This window comes from Triturus cristatus, chromosome 1_1 (genome assembly GCF_964204655.1).
Source record: "Triturus cristatus chromosome 1_1, aTriCri1.1, whole genome shotgun sequence".
NCBI lineage: Eukaryota > Metazoa > Chordata > Amphibia > Caudata > Salamandridae > Triturus > Triturus cristatus.
The window spans coordinates 1,065,740,343-1,065,761,757 of record NC_140579.1 but is presented as its reverse complement, the minus strand read 5'-3'; the positions used below and the strand labels follow the sequence as shown (position 1 = coordinate 1,065,761,757).

Sequence of the window (21,415 nt, the reverse complement as noted above, 5' to 3'; positions counted from 1 at the left end):
GGAAGCAAGGCTATATTTTTAGATAATGAGGCTTTTCCCATCTTTCTAAATAAGAGTTATCTGTCTAGGGGAGGCTTACAGCTTCATGAATGTAAGGTCTGGGATAAGGAAGACTTTGAAGAGGGATAGTAAAGATTACACTTAAGTATTCAGAGCACATTACTTTGAAAGTCCTTCGGCTCGGGACTGGGAAGCGGGTATCAGTGAGAAGAAGGTTCCTGCCCTAAGGATCACTAGTGCTTACTGAAGTATTTCAAACCTGAAGTGATCTTCCCTTTTGCCGCCTGCATTGATTTAGTGGCCATTGGAATACATGCCTGCCAAGGTTGAAGTATTAGCCAATAGCAAGACAGCCAAGGTTAACGTAGAGAAACAAGACAAAAATGGTGTTGAGTACCGTTTATGTCATGGCTTGGTTGCGCCTGCACAATCACAACTCTTTTAAAATTACAAGTATGAACATATTAACTGCTTCACAAAAGGTTTTCAGTGCTCAGGAGATCATACAGTGAGTGATGGTTTTCAATAATGCAAAGTGTATATAGTACAAGCAGCAATGGAACCGTAATAGCTTGGATATGTTTGCAGTGTTTTGGTCATGAGAACTCAGACACCAGTTAAGTTCATTAGCAGTTTCTTCCAATTGCCATAATCTTTAACTGCTTTTCAACCCTCGTGACTGTAAGGGTAATCATCAAGACATAATATGGGGAGTTGGTTCAGGTTTTCTAGTATAGAGACCGTACACTTTTTTGTAGATTATTTTGGAGTTTTGTAAGCGCTACAAATTTTCTATGGGACTTCAGTGAACTGGAACAGGGAAAAAGAATAAGAGTTCTGACAAACACATCAGCCAAACGCAAAGATAAAGACATATTATTTCATTAAGCATTATCTAATTTAGATGTGATGGGGAAGTATTCGGAAAAATGGTTTAAGCTGGAAATACAAGGATCAAATGGATCACATGAACAGGCACTGTAGTCGCTGTGTTAAAATACAAAACAGTGTCCCAGTTAATGTAAGATCGCTGTGAGTTGCTGCCTTGAGTTGGCACTTGTTTATGACAGTCAACCGCATGGGGAAATAGGAATGATCGACTGGAGAGGATGGAGTTCACCACCCAAAAGCTGTTCCCGTAATACTAAATGAGGCAATCATGCTGAGCAGTATCAAGTGATTCTCAGTGTTCAATCCAACTGAAAGATTGTCAATGGAAGACAATCGATTGTGTGGACATGTTGAAGACGCAGGTGAATACTGAATCTGTGGAGCGGACAACACGGAAATCAGGCGGCCGATTAGAGTATCAGTGGATAGATACAGGGAGAGACTTATAAAGACAATGCAGATTCAAAGATTTAGGAATGCAAAGGAGCTTAGCTATGGTAGGTGTGGAGAGAGAGGTGTTTGATATAGAACTAGATGTCAGAGTGTAGGCAATGGAAAAAAGACTGGGGGGGTGCATCTAAGAGAGTAGAGGGGAAGCAATAGATGAGACCTCAGACCCGCTTTCACGTCTTGGACATCAAGAGAAATCAATGTCATGTCTATATACTGGTTGCTGAGGAGGTATATATTTGGAGTGGGACGTGTGCTTATAGAAGAATGTCTTTGTAGTTGTTGAAAGGGTGGATAGATGTTTTTCGTTCTATGGTAAGATAAAAGGTCAAGGAATCAGTGTATTTGTGTCTGGAAATGAGTCGGTTTGTTCTGGTAGAAAAGCCGGGTAGAGGAGTAACCGTCGTGTCTGAGAGCATGATTAGAGAGTGAATAATTAAAGATAGGCCAACTGACTGCTTTGAAGATTAATATGAGGTCAAGTGGCTTGATTTGTAAGTGAATTGAAAATACATCAGATTGACAAGACAGTGGTTAAGAAGGAGCTGTGGGACCAAACACGGTATCTGTGTGTGTATCTGTAGGTTTAAATTCTGTGCCATTAGGGTAATGAGTGAGACGAAAGTGTGCATGTGTTCCACGAGGGTGTTGAGGTAACTGATGAATGATTTGAGGGTCCAGGCATTAGGAACATAATAATAAACTATATGCTAACAATCAAGGTTTCTAGTAATGTAAAGAGACTAAAGTATAGTAAAAGATCCTTCAATGCCAAATGCCCCACATCTTGGAATTGCTTCAGCTCACATCTCCAAATGGAAGCTTGGTACCTTCAGTTCTGTAAACCTCTGAAATCAAGCTTTCCAAACAAACTTAAATGATCTTTAGAGTGATTAAAGAATGCATGATCTTTGCGTTTGGCTGACGTGTTTGTCAGAACTCTCATTACTTTTTACCTGTTCCAATTCACTGAAGTGTCATAAAAAATTTGTAGCGCTTACAAAACTCCAAAATAACCTACAAAAAAGTGTATGGTCTCTATACCAGCAAACCTGAACCAACTCCCCATATGTGGTCTGTCTCCAAATGCATAAAGGGAATGGGGCGCACAACACGCTCCTAGAAGTGTCTATTGCTAAGGACAGTATAGTGCATGAAGCAATTTTTTTTGCATGCACTGAATTCTGGCAATATCCTATATTTACGACTGTTACAAAAACAATAAGATGGGTTGCAACCAACACATTTCTCTTGTGCTGCTAAGCTTGCATTGGCTGGATGAGTGAGTTGACACAAGGCATGGTATGTATTTCAGAGGGTCATATTAGGATTCATACAATGCATTTCACCACTGTAACAACCATCTACATTATGAAGATAGTTGAAACGTGTCTCTTCACATATGGCTGCAATTGCTTGCTCTGTATCTCATTCTGTTTAATTTATGTGAATTCACTTAAGTACAATGAAGCATATGAGTGCCTTAGTGATTTATGAAAACAATAATTTTAAGAAGGTTCACCCTAGTGTCACCAATTCATGATGTAACAATTAACTTGCCTTTTAGGCAGCAAAAAGGGGCCTCAGACCCTAAGAAGAATCCCTCTAGTCTTAGCAAACATAGAAGGCGGAATCTATTATCTTCTTTGACTCCCTTGATCCAACACTATTCCTTTATAAGACTAAAGAATGTTGAAAAATCTTGGGGAGCCCTGGGCCACACACTTTGGTATTGTGTCAGTCCACATCTCCAAATAAAAGTTTGTATCTTCAGTCCAGTAAATTTCTAAAAACCAAACTTTGCAAACACGCTTACATAGTCGTAAGAGTGACTGAAAAATAACAGGTCTTTGTCATTGGCTGGACTCTATATCACATGTTGTCATAACTTTAATTGCGCTGTTTATGTTTTTCCAGTACTCTGAATTGGTCTGGGTGATAATGAGCACGTTACAAAACTCCTATGAAAATAAATAAATGAATAAATAAATCGGCCGAAACGTGAATTTTCTTTCTTGACTCAATTAGTGTCAGCCTATTATTAAACTGACCCCCCTCCTACCAGTGATCTGTCTCCTTTACGTACATTTGGATTATCCATTTTGGTACCTTGTATCACCCTTTGTAAAGCGTTCTTACTCATTTGACTCCTTTGTCTTCAACGGGGTCTCCTATTTAGCAAATCTGAACCAGCTCTGTTAGAGGAATGTGTCACCATTGATATCAATAGGTTAATTCTCTGATACACTAGAACAAGCTCCGTTAGAGGAATATATCTCATCCAATGTGTTACACAGTTGATAAACGCCCCCCGCACCCACATTCTTAAAGTAATTTTGTTTATTGGCTTCGTGGAATCTGGCTTTTAACTAATTTATAATAACTTCTGGAAAATAGATTTTTCTTAATTAACTTCTTGCAATCACCCACTTCGCAAACCTTTATAAGCTCTTATCACCATCAGTCTTGGAAACTGGATTCTGTGCTTAGCGCCTCAACCTCAGAAATGTAATCCACTTCTATAGACTTCAGTGATAGCATCCTCTTACATATCTTACTTCACCCTCTTTGGGGAATAATCCGGATGAAAAGTATGGACAGGAGCGGCTGCTGTGGGGCAGTAGTGGTGGGCGGGCAGTTAAGAAAAACATAAAAATTAACTTACCTGCGCTGCTGGCCTGCCGCTTCTCCTCTGTCCTCTTTGATCGAGGAGGTAGCAGACTACCCTAGCCAATCAGGATGCTGCTTTCACCAGGACAGCAGCATCGGGATTGGTCTGAGCACCGTGGATCGGTGCTCAGACAGGGAGTGGGAGCTTGTGCATGTTCTCCGCCCGGCTGTAAAACACAGTCGGAGGAGAACATGCTAAGTGAGCATGACTGTTTGGCCAGCCAAACTGTCATGCGCATTTAGAGAGTGCTCACTAGTCCTCCCCCTGCTCTGTAGGCAACCCCGCCTGACACCTTCAGAGCCTTTTGAAAAATAAAACGATATTGACGTGGAGGTTTTATAATTTTATCTTTCCAGTGGGGCGTAGCTCTTCTGCCTTAGTAGAGCAGCCACCACTAAGTATGGATTGAATTATGTGCTATGAACACTGACACGATTCTAAAGATGATCACTAAATTAGAGTTGGGCAGACACACTGCATTGCTCTATGGGGCTCTGTGTACAGGTTTTAGTGATAAGTGACGCTATCAGCCTTTGAGGTGTTGAAAACCACTTAATTAGTCTACAGTGTTGACAATGATTGTTACTGAGATAAAGCCCTTTTACCTGAGGCAGGCAGTCCTACTAAACTACAATCATGACAGGTGTATGCAAGTCAAGATGAACTTTTTTATCAAATCGAAACAGGGTTTTCGCCAGGGCGATAGGGATTTTCTATTAAATTCATTGTTATCAGGTGTATCAGTCAAATTAGGATAATGAAATCAACTTATGACTACAACTCCCAGAACACCTCAGGTTCTAAAATCTAAGTCCATGACTGGAAACATGGTGCCCTTACCACAAGACACCATCTTTTGTATTTTAGAAGGCTTGATAAACATCTCCTCTATCAGCTGCAGTCTTTACATGTTAGCAGAGTTTGAAAAGTATCCCATCTACCAGCTGCAGTATTTAGCGGAGTTTGAGAAGATCTCATCTATCAGCCATAATGTTCAGACTGAGGGACAGGAAAATATCTTATCTATCATCTAGAATGTTCACATGTTAACAGAGTTTGAAACGTTATTTTATCCATCAGCTGCAATGTTTTTTAAACACTGCATTTTGTTTCTAGCATCCCTAAATATCTTCCTTAGCATTCTTCCTTTGGTATGAAGAAATGTACTGTGCTTTAAGCCACCTATTTAACCCCTGTTGGCGATGGTTGTTTCCTGAGGAAGAGCGCAGCACTTCGGAGACTGGAGGTGATGAATTTATCAGGCCTCAGAAGCTTCTGAACCCAGTGAAAGATTCGAGGAGTCACAGAGAGATGCACAGGGAGCTGCTCATCACTCACCGGAGGTATGTACTCCCACTGGGAGAGTGGCCGCATGGTTCAATTTCATTGTAATCCAGTACTAAGGGTGCCATCCAACACCAACATTTGAACAACGGGAATGCCTCCTGCTAGTAACGTGGAGATCCAGGTCAGGAAACATGACCACCCTAAATGCAGGGTTCTCAGCAAAAGAAACATCATTGTCTTTCTTTTTTGTGCGACTGGTGGGGGTGGGGGGAGAATATGTGCTCAGCTCTTCTTGGTGTTTGAGAAAGAGGATCCAAAACAAGCTCATATGCTATAACCCACTCTAACTTCATCTTTTTTTAACCCTCACAGGGGGGTGACTCCAGAACATAAACCAGAGCTGCAGAAAGTGATGGAGACACGCCAGTTGAGTCAGCGCAGGAAGGAGGAGGAAGCCTTAAGGCCAAAGACAGAGCTTGAGGAACAGCTTAGGAAGCGACAACAGCAGCTGGACCAGGTGATGAAATACAAGACTTAATACCACAACTTCTCATTTGTTTTCTGGTTGTAGCTCACCCCACAAACCCAACATTCCTCAAGAAGCTCTTGTAGCCATTGGTTCGTTTAAGGCATAACCTGTTGTCCAGCACTAATGCACACAATCCCTGCCCCCTAGCTGCATGGCTTAGCAGTTGGTTGCATTTAACCTATGTGTATCTTGGTAAACAACTCTCTAAGATTTTCTAAATTAACCACAGTTCTTTCCATCCTTCTCTTTATCATTCTAATGTGGGATTTTTGTAGTATTAAGAAAAATGCACACTTTGCTTACATTTTACTTTGGCCTTCCATTTCTCACCTCCTTTTCCTCACAACAGCCTATCTATCTATCTAGTGGTTCTGCTGACTCTAACTTACTCAATTCCTTTCCAAATCTGTCCAGCATAACTCCGTTCGAAGACTATTTACCATATTTACAGTTCTTTGATGTGGAGGCTTCGATGAAGTCTAACTGAATTTTATCCTTCATTTTTTTATTGATCAACAGGCCTAGTCACCAAATCAAAAACCTTTTATTATATTTATTGTACTACCACTCTGGATCCTGTAACACTATAGCCTATGACAGTAATTTCCGCTGATGTGGTTTATATTGACTTCAGTAAATTAGCACAGAAACGTTGAACCATTAGTCTCTCAATTTGCAAGCGTCAGGCAATGCAAACCGGGCCTGGCAATTGAGTCGGACCGGTTGCTGGGTGGCGGGGGCGTGGAGGGTGGGGGTGTGCGTGGAAAACACGGAAGCTGCTTTTGTTACAGGGGGCTAATATTGCAGCTATGCAGCAAAACCTGCCTTCGGTAACAAAAACGGCCCCCAGGGCTCCAAAACCGACCTTCATCCTGGCCGCCCAACGGGAAAAGACCCAGTGCCCACTACGGCCAGTCCGGCCCTGGTAAACATATACCACCACCTCTTGAAGCATGTATTTTTGTTTTAAGAAAGTGGTTTAAGTTATTTTTTCCTTTAACGCTTATATTATCTTGTCAATGGGTCATCCCAACTTCCATCCTTTTGCTGTATGTCAAAATATCTAGGGGAGGAGTGTCGATGTACACGTATCGACTAAATACCACTTACCAGTATATCATCAAGATAAACATGCACATCAAAGTATACATTTATCCTTGTTCACATTTACTAACCTTGTTGAGTTAGTGCAAGTCAATAATGTGGAGACAAATATTTACAGGTCGAAATTAAGAACTTGATATTAGCTGCGCGCATATTTTTTCTGAAAAAAAAACAAGTTTCCCATGTCGACCAAAAATTATTAACTAAAGACATGATTTGATGTCTCGATCAAATTTTAAACATATTTTATTCTGGAACAGAGAACTAAAACGTTTTTCTTTACATGGTTTGTTAAAGATATTGTTTGTCTTTTTTCTACAAGATCATTTCCCATGGGGTGTTGGACCCAGGCGAGGAGAAGGCGTTAAGGACCTGATTAGTTCTCTACTGCTGTACCTGATGTGTAATGTTATATGAAAAGGCCGATATGCCTAAATCTTTGTGACATCCTTAACACAAAGAGCGATGTGCCTATTGGCAGTCTTTGATTCCAACGTCTCAAGGGCAGTGGCTAAGTACCTGGGGGCATGGAAAATAAGGAGAAACTCTTACAGATGCTTGATACTGTATCTTCTGAATGATAGCGTATGTCCTTTCCCTAAATAATACGACTGCCAATCTGTATTATGCCCGAGTCTTCCCTCACAACGGGAGATGTTGCAGCGGGGACAGACTTAAATAAGGCATCCACCTTCTCTACCTGTGCCTTGAGCTGTACTGATATTGAGAAGTTACCTTTCCCTTCTTTTGCCTTGCGAAACTCATAGACCATCTGTCGATGTTGGGTGTATCTATCCTAGAGCAAGTTTCACTTTTAAAATTGACATGGCATTAATTTTAAGCATTGAACTTTTAGGTCTAGCATTAGCCAAAATCTTTTGATTTTACCCAAATTACATATAAAATATACTTACTTATAGGTGCTTTCAGCCAACCCTCTTAGTCCCTTGATCTGTCATTCACATTCATCTTCCTTACGCTACACAATGGGGCAATTGCTCAGCCCATTTTAGCTACTGGCTAACTTCTCTGTGAGTGATGGTGTTCTGCTGTTTCAGAAGGAGTACACCTGCACACACAGCAGTTCCATTCAGCCAGAAGGACTTCTGTGTGTGCTTTTTCAGAACCAAAATATGTTTGCTTTTAGCCAAATTGTTTTATTTTAGTGATGGCCCAGCACTTTCCCCAACAATAAAGTTTTGTCACTTCAGAAAACTTTATTCCGGCCAATGTGACCATAAAAGTATATATGTAATACAATACAATTCGACTCAAGGATAAAATAATAAATAGGAAATCCATTCGACTCACAAGAATGCATATGCATCACGTGAGTATTACATGAAGGCAATCTATATTTCGGCCAGCCTAAACCCAATAACCTCATTAAAGTGCATGTGCGATATATGTGCAATACAGAAAACATTAACAAGCAAAGGTAAGCATGACGTAGTCCTCGTAAGCACGAGCTCAAGCCCGCTGGCCCTCCTTTAAGATAGCTTTTTATAAATTGCTTGTGCCTATCATATAAAAACTGTTTACATGAGCATACGCCCTAGCTCAGAAACCACCATTGAGCTTATTGATTATTTTACACGCATGTACAGTATTCATAAAACCGAATATACATCAATAATATATTAAAAAATGCTCATAAAAAAGTCATAAATATTTACATACAAGTTCAAAGACATCCAAAGTCCATAAAAAATACTGTAAAATAATCAGCCAAGGTATATGGGGGTCAACTTCAAGAGAGCTTTGCGTGTGCACCACATAGAGAATAAAAATTGTGATACCGAAAATACAACAGGGAGACGAGTATCATATTTCAATATCCTAAAAGCCTCTATGCAGTGCCTGGTTCCCAGGTTTCTACATAGGTGGATCAGCCATCGTTGTCTCGCTTTCTTGTATCCTGGGCAGAAAATAAGTACATGGTATTCTGTCTCTGCTGCGTTAATACAAGCCGGGCAACCCAAAATTTGTGAGCCCACTCATTTGTTAGTAAAAGTACGCAGTGGGAATACCCCATGCCTGAACTGCAGGTATAACTTCCTGGCAGGAGCTGGTTTAATGTCATCCAGTATGGGCTCTAATCTGTACTGTTCTTTTATTCCTAAAAGCACTGTGGTAAGCTTGCCTATTGTAGAGCTCCCCTGGAGGTGGGCACGTTTGTTCTCCCAGTAGCTCCCTTTCAGATCCTTCCTTGATACTGTAGGACTAGTTTCTTCTGGGTTGTGCCACAGATTGCCCCTTCCCATGGTCAAAAATGTTTCCCGGATGAAAGACAACCACGGTAATTTCCCGCCCCTTGTATACTCAGCACCTCTTTCAGCTCTTCCCTATACTCAACCAGTTGTGGTGTGGCCCACAGACGCCACCAGAATCGAAAGGGTCTAAGGGCGGCTTTGTCTGTGATTGATCTAACCCCAAGGTCTAGACACGGTGTAAGGGGGGAGCTAGGAGGGAATTGCCTGGCAAAGCTGTTCTCGATTTTTGCTATGTTGCCAGATGGACAGTGGCCCCAGATTTCAGCCCCATAAAGGGCAGCACCTATAGTTTTTGCTTTATATATTTCAACTACCGGGCCAACAGGTTTATGGATGAAATTTCAAAATACCTTTGTCAGGCCCCCCATTGTCTTGGCCAGCTTCAAGCTGGCTTTCTTAATTTGGGCTCGCAAGTCCATTTTTTCTGTGAGTGTAATGCCAAGGTACTCAAAAACAGACACCCTCGCCTGGGGTCTGCCTTCCAAACACAGATTTGGCCGGGTACTATTACCTATTACCTGAGTTAAACACCATAAATTTTGTTTTCTGTAGATTGATCTCAAGCCCCCTTTCCTTTCAAAAGACTTCAAAATTATAAAGGAACCTCTGTATACCCATAGGTGTTTTTGAGAGAAAAACACTGTCGTCAGCGAACATCATGGCCGTTACTTTACGGCTCGCCAACTTGGGGGCATCTTTGTCCTTCCCTGCAGTTACAGCCTTAACTAATCCATTTATGAAAAGGCAAAAAAGAGTCGGGGCAAGGACACAGCCCTGACGGACACCTCTGTCTATGGGTATGGGTAAGTTCTCATGTTTGCCAAACCTAATTTGGGCAAATTGCCTTTGTGTAGTCGTTTCAGAAGTTGGCAGAGATACACTGGAGCCCCCAGGTCCAGGAGGGTTGCCCACAATTGGTCTCTCGGCAACAGGTCAAAAGCAGATTTTAGGTCCACAAATATTAAGTAGAGACTGCCACCCTCTATGCACACAGTTTTCCACTGTAATAATTGAAGCCTAAAAATGTTATCTAATGCAGACATCTTTTCTCTAAACCCGGCTTGAAAGGGGCTAAGTACATTATGCTCCTCCATCCAGCTCTGGAGTCGACCCAGCAGCACTCGAGCAAATATTTTTTGGCTAATGTCAATGTGGCTTATAGACCTGTAGTTTGTGGAGAGGAGTGGTGAACCCTTTTTAAGAACTGTTACGATTTATGCGCCTGCCCAGGTGGCAGGAATCACAGTTATCTGTTTAAGGGTTATCACAGGGGTGTCTGCTATCTCCTTAGAGGTTATCGTGTGTGCCTCAGTACAGTTGACCTGGGGGGGGGGGGTATGCTCATTACCTGCTTCACTATCCACTGCCTCTGCCCCTGAGTAGAGAGACTCAAAATGATTCCTTCACACATCCGCCCCTATGTTGGATTCTATCGCCTGTTTGCCTTCAGAATAGGCTGTGTTTACCACGTTCCAAAAAGTCCTCATATAATTGAGTGCTCGTGGAGCTTCTCAGGGTATCCCACTTGTCGCATTCCCACCCTTTTTTGGCCTCATCCATATTGCTTCCATAGACCATCCTTTTTTCTTCAAATAACGGCCTACGCTTGGCCTTAATGGCAGAGATTAGGGCTGATTTGGCCATGCAACAGCTTTCATTGAACCAAGGGTGTCGAGATTTTTTATGTTCCCTTATTTTTTTATTAGGGTAAAAGAAATTGGCCATAGTAGTTTTTAATGTTGTGTGATTCTCAGCAACTTTTAGGAGGGCAATTGAGGTTAGCCAAAACTGATTGCTTCGCAATCGTGAGGATCGGAATGATAGTTTGATATAAGGAGGACAGCTTTTCCTGGGATTGGCATATGTCCACCCATCAAACTCTCTTCCTACAGTTAGTAAGGGTTAATCTATCATCAGCGGGGGATTCCGGTCCAGTTGCGCTATCAGGGCATGGCAAACCATCTCTAGGATCAGGGCATTGTGGTCGCTATCATGGCGAGGTACAATCTTAAAATCCATTACCCTGTGCCAGGATTTTGTATCTATCAAGATATAATCTAGAATGGAAGCATGCCCAGTTCTGTTGAAAGTTTAGTTGCCTGGTGCATCCGATTTTGTTCGGCCATTACATGCCCTAAGGGAATGTTTCAGTGTAACGGAATTCATCTGAAGCACCAGTGGGGTCCAGGCCCATGCTGAAGGAATGTTAGTCTCTGAGATGGCCCAGTGAAGGTCTTCTTCACTGGGATTGCCTCCGTTCAAGCCATCCAAGGGCTCAAACTGGCAGTTAAAGTCACCGCCAAGAATCACCAGAAAGTTGTCAGGGATGGTAGACAAGAAGGCTGTTAGCTCATCAAGAATCTGTGACTCCTGGCTGCAGCTAACCGGTCTGGAGTAGACATTGACTAAGGCAATTTTAATCCTTGATGGAAAAGTCAGAAAAATGCATAGGATGTCATTTGAGAATGTCTCCATCTGTTTTGATACACAGTGCACACCGACCCAAGTGCAAAGCCCCCTTGAGGACCTTGCCTTCCCTCGATATTGCAGCTACACTAAACGATGCATAGTCTAATCTAAAGTGTCCACCCTAGCCCAGGTTTCTTGGAACATTGTTCTATGAATACCCCCCCATTTAGGTTGTTCATTTTGGAAACAAGTCCAGCTACGTTCCAAGATAATACCCGTAACCTGGGTGGGCCCGAACAGATATCTATGCTGGTGGATTGGCCAGCCATCAATGATGAACCAGGCACTTCCTGAGGGAGGTTGGTCCTTTCCTCCCCCCAGTGTCATAGGTCCAGTGTTTGCAGGGCTAATATCATATGTGGGGTGTAATGAATGAAAGGCCTCCACTATGATTAAGTCGGGAGGCTGCAAAATCTTGTTGGGTAGGTTTGGCGGAGGTCTGCTTGTTAAAACCCTATGAACCCTGTCAACTCCTTCCATTTTATCAACGCGCACCTTCCCTTAGGTCCCACCCCACCTAGGTGACGTGCTCTGTTGTGTAACCTCCCCTGTTGAGAAACTCTCCCCTGGGGCTTCCTCTGGCGTTGAAATTTCTCTAACTGATGCCCTTCAGGTGCGAGTCAGTCAACTGCCTCGAGTGCCCCATATCTATTTGCAATTGGTATGTTAAAGAGTAGCTGTCTGGGCAGTTCCTGGTCCAAATTGACAGATTGATAGTTCTGATTCTACATCCCCCCCTCCCATCCATTCTGCCTTCTAGTTTGTGGGGCTCTCCACAGAGAATAAGAATAGCCCAGTCGGAAGAGACCTTTTGCCCCCCTCCTGTCTATGATCATTCCTGCCTAAGAGGGCTCGGGAAACCAATGGATTTCTGAAATTGATCACAATACAATCCCCTGTACATCTTTCGGTCTCCAGCCCACCCAGCCAACTCTGCGTGTCAGGAGGATCTCACCTGCATCTTTATATGAAAATGTCCTCTGTTTAGCCAAAACATGCATTTGATTTTAAATCCTGATGTAATTCCCTTTGCCCCCTCACAAGCTCTGGTACACCTGTTAGGGCAATAACATATGGGGTTGAGGCGGGTGGAAGATTAATGCATGGCAGGACTGGCCTTTCTTTACTGACTTCTGTACATCAAGCGGATCACTCCCCCTCCCGTTGGCTGTGCCCCTGACGCTGCCGGTTGTCATGTGCTAGCGGAATAATTGGTTTAGCCCTACTTGCATTTGTGGAGCACTGGTTAGCCTGATTTGGGGCAATAGTAGGGGTTGATTTTTTTACGAGTGGCGAATCAACCCTGATAATACAGGGTACAGCTTATGCTTCCTGGCAACTGACATTCTCATTCCCCCTAGTTGTTACTCCTTGATTTCCTTCCCAAGCCTCAAACAGTGATGCCAACTTGTCCACCCGTGCTATCAGAAATTTGAGCTCATCCTTCACAATGTCCCTAACTTGTGCTTGTAAATCCACCACCAAGTTTGATACCCATGCTGGGTGATCATTGTCTATTGCTGGGCAACTAGCTGTTCCACTCTCCCCAGTGTCACTGGTGTCCGTTGTTTCCTCTACACCCTTCTCCATTTTGTCCCCAATCCCACAGCTGGCTTGGATTTCCCGTTTTTCATGGGCCGTGGTGAAGCAACGCCCAGATGCAGATCAGCATTAAATGGTTCACCTGTAGTCACACAGCCCTTTGACTGAACCTTGGTGGAGTTGCTGGCCAAGGTTGCTGAAGTACGTGAGGCATCAAGGTCTGTCAAAGGAAAATCTAAGTTCAGGGTTAACAATAGCCGTCTTTCAGTCAGTTCATTTCAGTGTCCACCACTCCTATCGCCCTCTGGAGCATCCTGTCAATAGAAGTTAGTTGCAATGAGGAAGAGGTTTGCGGGAGTGCCATTTGCTTTTTGTCAGCCAGGTTTGCTTCTCCATTATTCTGCTTGTTTGCAGCACGTTGGAAGATGTTGGGTTTCCTCTTGTATTTAGTGCTCTAGCACTTTACACATACCAGCAAGGGCCAGAGGTTTGGACAAAACTTAAATTGGACCAGACAATTTAGAAAGGTGAGGGGGGCTCAACGGCACAGTATATGCTCTACAGGGGGTTTGAGAACTAACCTCAGTCCATGCGATGTCTAGGCATCAGGCCCAACTGATTCTGGGGGCAATCTCAGAGGAGTGGCATTTCCCGGGCGCGCCCGCCCGCCCTGCGGGGGACCTGCAGCGGCTTTAAGCGGCTCCCAGCAGGAAAGTGCAGGCATTGGAATGCTGGCCGCAGTGTGCTCTGGGGTTACTGTCCCAGCCCCCCCACTGGCGGCAAAAAAACAGTATTGGCGGTCTCCTGTGCTGCGGGAGACCTGCGGAGGCTTTAAGCGCCTCCCGGCGTGAAAGTGCAGGTGTTGGCATGTTCGCCACAACGTGCTCTGGGGCTTGCTGTGCCGGCCTCCTCCTTGTGCAAAAAACAGTATCGGCGGTCTCCCGCGCTGCGGTGGCTTTAAGTGCCTCCCGGTGCCAAAGTGCAGGCAGTGTTGGCAGCGTTGATGTGCTGGCCGCAGTGTGCTCTGGGCCTTGCTGTCCTGGCCCCCTCCTGGCTGCAGAAAACAGTATCAGCGGTCTCCCGCCATGAAAAATAAATCAAGCAGTGACAAAGCAAAAAGGTTGGTAGCCCACACCAGAGCCTTTGGTTTTGCCAATACTTAAATTGTGAAGATACACTTTAATGCACCATGCATCGTCTTGTTTTAGAGGGTTTAATTGTTTTTATCTACATATATTCTTGCACACAAAGAATTATTTTGAAACCAAAAGAGCTGATAAAATTTCAATTTCAAACTCCCAGTATTGTGAGATTGGAGTTTTTAAGTCAATCTTGGAACAAACTCCCGGAAGCAAATCCAGGGCTGTGTGAGGGAGGTCTGTAGAGTAGAAAAAATAACGGTGATAGGATTGGAGAGGGAGTTCACTGGACAGGTAGAGATGTATTCTGTGACAGTGCAATCTTACATATATTTAGTCGTAAATTAGGTTTTACAAACTATGTCTAAGCTGCCTCCAATCTTCTCGGCTGGATAATTTTTGAAAAATATCTTATAGACTGGCTTGTAGCTTTGTATAGAATAGGAACTACATTCAGACTTATCCACGTTTCTGCAGCATGTCAGGCTGAGACTATGTAATATGGTTTGTTGGTGTTCAGATGCTTGTCGTTCATTAATCTTGCACTCAGGAGTATCTAAGCAGGCCGGCTAAATTTAAGAGCTGGGTGCTGTGTTAGTAGGTTTTTGTTTTGGGGTAATGATGCATGGGAGCTAAAAGAGAGAGGAGTGGAGGACTGAGGGATGGGAGTCCAGGCAGGTAGTAGACGATTGGGGTAGTTGTGTAAATGTTTGATTAGTGCAGAAGAGAAAGAACAGAGCAATAGGGAGCTTTAGGCATAGTACACATAGAAACCAGGAGTAGTTGCATAAGTAAGAGGCAGCATAAGGTGATTGTTAGAAGAGGGAAGGGTAGGTTTACAGGCAAGGATGGAAACAATGGGTGAGAAACATGCAAGGTGTAAAGAAATGGCGAGCCGGTCGCAGTGTGGCCTTGTAGTTAGAGGATGGAGCAAGAAGAAGAAAAGATGATGGAGATGATTGAGTACAATGGTGAGAGAGGGACAGAAGGAACTAAGTGGTGGGAAAGTTGCACAGTGTAGGAAGGGGTAGCCATGAGTGGAACATGCTGCATGAAGATAGGGAGGAAATATTGGTGGGAAGGAGCTGATAAGTATGACAGGACAGAAGAAGAGAGGATATTATCTGGGAGAGGGGATGAGTGGGATAATACATTTCAATGTATAGCAGATGAGATGGAGTGTGGTTTAAATTGGTTTGTAGTAGAACCTGTTGCTAGGTATGACAGACGGGAATTTTGGTGATGGTTCTGTCTGGATGTTGACATGATTTTGAGCCTTTCATTTTTTGTGAATTGTTCTGCTTATCCTAGAGCAACAGGTGCTCAGATACCAGGACCGGGAGGAATGATTTAAACCCTTAAGATATAGATCAGGTGCTGTCCAACAAGGAAAGATACGGGCAGCCTTCAGGGAAAACTTCAACCTCAGTCGTGTATGCAGTGAAACTGTTCTCATGTAAACAGCTTCTATGCAGTATTCCATTTTTCTTATGTAAAATGCTCTGAAATCCAGTTGTCTTGTTGACGCTATATAAAACTGGAAAAATAAATAAAATAAAAAATCAAGAGCCATGGGGGCAATCCATAGAAACAGAGATAACCAGTAGATGGGTTGATATGTTGGGAAACCCAGGAATTATATGCAGAAAAGGTGTAAACCCTCAGGATACATCCCAGGCGTGGTCTTCTAAGGAGCACTGTGGGGGAACTAGTAGGGAGCACAGGTAACCGTGTGGTACTACTGGCCGACTCAAGAGTGATAGTTGACAATCCACAGAAACTCAGCTAACCCTTTAGAGTAGTAAATGTATAAGGTACACTCAGGACAGAAGAGGGTGGGAAAACCCAGAATAAATGAGTTAAACCTTGAGCATATATGCTAGGTGGGGTTCTCTCAGGAGCAACACAAGGCAACACAGGGTACATAACTAACCCAGGTGTGCATCCCCGGAGTTAATCGGCAGACCTCAGGGAAAAAACGTTGAAGCTGTTGGCATATGTGCTGTGATGGGTGCAGCAAGGAGTGGTGGAGTAGTCCATCGAAATAAAGATTAGATAATATGAGCTATGGGGTCCATTCAGAAGTGAATGTGTAGTAGCATAGAGGAATATAGTTCATGTTAGGGTGGTAAACCCATAGGGTTAGTTGAGGAATATGAACAGCAGGAACTTGTATCCTTGTAGTGTAGGTGTCAGTATGCAGGTGTTCATTTGAAGGGAAATGGGTCTCTGTGAATATTGAAGGGGTGAGCGGAAGAAGGAAGGACATTACAGGCATAGCTTCTGACCCTAGGCCATTGCATACCCTAACAGGCCTAAACATGTTGCCCCCTTGAGAAACAAAGTATTGTGTAAACATTGCCAGAGTGCACCAAGGCACTGTATGTGTTTATACCAAAACAGTATAATCACAGGAGGTCCAGTAGTGCTGAGAAAAACATAAGCAGAACCTACACATCGTTTTGGGAGGTGTCTCCAGTTAGTTGAGCACTTATCAGGTCCTGCTTAAAAGCCAAGTCATCCTGAAAAGCTGCATACAACGTGGTGGTTCACAGAACAGTTGGCAGGATACTGCCTTACCGGAGTAGTCCTGATCAGGCCTACCTTTCATCACCCAATGTCCTCATCTCTATATAAAAGTACAAAACTTAATTCTTGAATCAAAAGACCTTTGCAGTATCGGCTGTAAATAATGAAGTATCCTCTTGTCCTCCTTAGCTTTCCTTCCACACATTTCACTTTCATTGTTAGCAGTGCATGATATTTCAGAGTGAAGAAACATATGCTTTTCAACAGATGGCAAGCTATGCCACTGCAAAGGAGACTTATTCTTCTACTGTGTGAATTTGGTAGATTGCTATTTTTTTAAAATATTAGCACAGCTGTTTCAAACTGTTTACCTTGCAAGAAATAGATTTTATATTTAAAGCACTAAGTGCCTTCTTAACCATGGCAGGCTGAATTCTGTTCCAGCAAGGCAACTAGGGGCGTACTCTGGTGTCTTGGCAAACTTCAGCAAAACATATTGAGAGATCTCTGCTTTCCTAGCCGAGATCTCTGTGCCTTCAGAAGAGCCACTACCATGGTGGCCTGGAGCTTTGCTGTGCAAGTGAAATATTCAGTGCTGCCACACAGCAACTTTTTTTTGTTCTGTAAATGCAAACTCCAAAAGCAGGAATATTGCGACTGCTTCTTTGTTTTTTTGTTTAGACTGCGAGGCTTTCCAAAGAGGAAAAAGTACATCAGAACATCTGCCCTAAATAGGGTGGAAGATCTTTGTTACTTTGATAGCCTGGTGTCCTTGGAGCCGTTGGTCTATGGTTTCAACTAATGAAGCCAGAAGGGGCAGAGCCAGTGGAGACTCTGCCAGTGCAAACATGATGATTTGCCTAACTTTACATAGAACTGGGAGTTTGGCAGGCATGGTACTCTGCCATGTTCATGCAGAGTACCCCTGTGTGACAAACTTGTAATAAGACCCTAGGTCTGGTAGCTACTTCCCCCCAACACCCGCTCCAGTGTTCTTCCTACTACAACTACTCCCTACCCAGCTTGGCTCTTCTCTCGCCCTTAACCTACAGTCTTTTGCCCAAGTCCAAGGAAGTATAACAGTAACCACATTTGAAAGTCTTATCTGCTCCATTCTAAACTGATTTGCAAGTGTAAAGACCACCCCCAATTACGGATTCCATCTAAAAAGGGCCCAAAAATGAAACTTTTCTTTCCGAAGCCATAAAAAGCAGCAGGAAAAAAAACAAAATCACAAAATTATGGTAGACCATCAAAATCTTCCTTACAATGAAGAACACCAATATGTTCTGATGTATTATAGCAAAATGCCTAGGCAAAGATCACACAAAGAAGCTAAACCCATTACATGAAAGGCCTTTGCAAGAGCTTATATTGAGAAGTTGTATACTGTAATCAGTGTATGTTCCCTACCCTTAAAAGTCATGAACCTATTGGCTAACAATAGAGTATGAGTAGCTATATTGACAGAAGAACTTTATAAAGTAATTATGGAGCTGTAAAACTCAAGGGCAATAGCTGCTGACAAAATCTTTGTCGATATTTTAAAATCCTGCCCTGATTCTTGGGCAAACTGTCTCAAACAGTCGACTTTTTTTTATAAATACCATCTTAATTCTAAACTCCTAGAAGGGTAGTAACATTATTTCATTATATAAATAAAGGAGATTGTAATGACCCTAAAAAGTTACCACCCAATATCAGTTTTGAATGTAATGAGGAAAATCTACCCAAAATGTATTTTATCAAAATTGTCCTCCTGGGCATATTTGAATGATCTTCTTCCAATTGAACAATGTGGTTTCCGGGAGGGATGCTCCATTGTGGATAGTATCCTATGCCTAATGGTGATGCAGGAAAAATGTGCGAAAATAAGAAAGTCAAAAGTGTATGCGGAATTTGTTGATTTTAGTAATGCCTCCGATAAAGTTGATCGATCAACGCTGTGGCAAAAATACACAAACTAGGGTATTCCTAGCTTTTTACTTTGTCCGCTTGTTAATTTGTATTCTGAAAATGGTTACAAGTTTTAACAGAATCTGAGTCGGAAACAGGGATGCATTTTGTCTTCCCCATTATTTTACTTTGTATTTAGCAAACATCACAAAAAAAAGAGTGAGTTGAATGTACAGCCTCTGAAGTTAGGTACTAACATAATTTCAATATTAGTGTACGCCAACAATTTAATTTTGATGTCCCTTATCCCTATCGGACTACAAAGACAGTTCGATGCATTCGCTTCTTTCCAGAATATCATAGTTTAACTGTAAAGGAGTGAAAGACAGTGGGGGCTTCAGATTTTAATGTCTGAAATTATTTGTATTGTTAGGGCTCAAAATTGGAAATTGTCAAATCTTAAAACTATTTAGGGATGAATATATCTAAAAGAAACCTGGGTGACTCGTGTGAAGGGCCAAATTTCTAAAGCAGCAGCAATAGAGTTTGGCCTGCAGAAGCTCTCTAGATCAGTTGGTAGTATTAACATGTCTTCCCTACTCCAGGTTTATGTTGCCAAAATTCCCTCTTTAGCTTTATATGCAACAGAATCTCATTCAATCAGTGACCTGAAAAGGTATGCTTATGATGAATCTAAATGATCTATGTATGGGGTAATCTAGCTCGACTAAAATAATTCACCTAGTACAGCCTTTAACAAGCAATACTGACAGATTTTACATTATGCCTATCAGCTATACTCCAGCCTGGAAAACTGTCTTAAATAAAAATCTGGCACAATGGTACACATTATTCAAATAAGACTTGCACTTTTACAAACTCATTTCTGCATTCTGCCGAGAAATTATATCTTTGGTGAGACAAGATATTTTCTCACAATTCAATCAAATACTTGGCTTTTATCTGAAAGAAATTGATGAAATAAAAATAAAAACTATCAAAATGATTTAGGTCATTGTGGGTAGATTACAAGACTACAAATTAATTGTATATTCCCTAAATGTGGAATAATGTAGTTTTAATTAAAAGCAAGCCTACCTATAGGTCACACTATAGTTTTCATATAAGTTATTTGATTATATGATTATGGTTCTCCATTTTATTTATCTATCAAAATATGTAAATATTATCATACCTATTTTATCTACAATTGCTTCGCTATTGAAAAAAGTTAAAAGAAAATACACAAATACACTAGCTTAATGTACTGCAGCACTTGAATATCTGAGTTTATTAAATACAACTTAAATCTTGATATATTTTCTTCCTTATACATGTATACCTTATAAGTACTTGCGTATCTATATATTTATTACTTAACTCCAACTGTAAATAAAAAGAAAACATTGGCTCTCACCAATGCATTACCCTATGTTTCACCCTATACCACTCTCAAATATCCTCTACCTCCACTCTCTGACTCATCGCAAACCTCAGTCTATGAATGTGATCTCCAAAATAACCTTTTCTAGCCTCTTCCCTCCTCTATCCCTCCTTCGATAACTCCAAACCTCATTTTACTACTATGATCTTCCAAATAACCCATTCTAAATTATTTCCTCATGTATTCCTCTCTTTTGAATCATCCCAAAACTCATTTTACAACTATGAACTCCCTAATCTATTTCTAGAGACTTTTCCCTCCTCAATCTCTCCTTTTAGCCACCCACTCCTCATCTTACTACTATGATCTCCCAATAAGCACTTTCTGGACTCTTCCCTCTTCTAGCCCATCTTTAGCCTTTTCAATTAAACTAACAGACTCACATGTCCACCACTCAAATTAACTCATATTTCCCTATACTAATCGACCACTAATCCTTTTTAGCTTCTGGAGTGGCATGCTACTTCCCGAAAAGCAGTCCGACGCTTCTTCAGGGGTAGTAAGCGCAATATAAATTCAATTACAATTATATCCGTGAGTACATAGAATTGTCCTGAAATTCAAATTTTGGTCACTTCCTTTCGGAGTTAAGACTTGGATAACAAATGGAGTCACACATAGTCACCCAAGTTGTTAATTTTGTAACGCGTTGGTGCAAGATGCGTGCATATAGTGTTTTTTTTCCACTAGGACTTTGGAACGAACACAATAAATATATCAATGCATCAATTCAATAGTGGCAAAGCAGGCATGTGAAACCTATGATGAAGCGTTCATGCTTATGATGAACCGTCCATCAGAAAATGTTTGTTAATGGCTGAATAATTTCTTTTATGTCATTTTTAAATCCATAAATGAAGAAATATATGGTATTATTGAAATTATTATCTTAAGGCAAATTTACACTTTTTTTAATTGTGATATAATTATGATTGCCATGTGGATATTTGATGAAATTTTGTATGTTGGTACAATAGAAATAGGGTTTCTGTGGATTCGCTACGGATTTAAAAAATATAATACATAAATAAATAAATAAATAAGTAAATACCGCGTTTTGTTCAAGTACTAGCATCCTGCTTCCACAAGCATAGGATGCTATTTCGTTTCATGATCTCTGCAGTTGTTCTGCTCACTTGCAGATGTCATTCAAGCATGAGTTTGTGTTAGAAGAACAGCTGTTCGGCTAAG

The 21,415-nt window shown here is 41.8% G+C and overlaps 1 protein-coding gene across 1 annotated transcript in view; it reads left to right on the top strand.

Moving 5' to 3' along the window:
• Positions 1 to 21,415, top strand: part of LOC146871534 (uncharacterized) — a 46,620-nt gene that overhangs the window by 19,673 nt on the left and 5,532 nt on the right. Inside the window, exons 3-4 of the mRNA XM_085647131.1 lie at positions 5,151 to 5,355; positions 5,672 to 5,816. Coding sequence (XP_085503257.1) covers positions 5,151 to 5,355; positions 5,672 to 5,816 — 350 coding nt within the window. The remainder of the gene's footprint in view (positions 1 to 5,150; positions 5,356 to 5,671; positions 5,817 to 21,415) is intronic.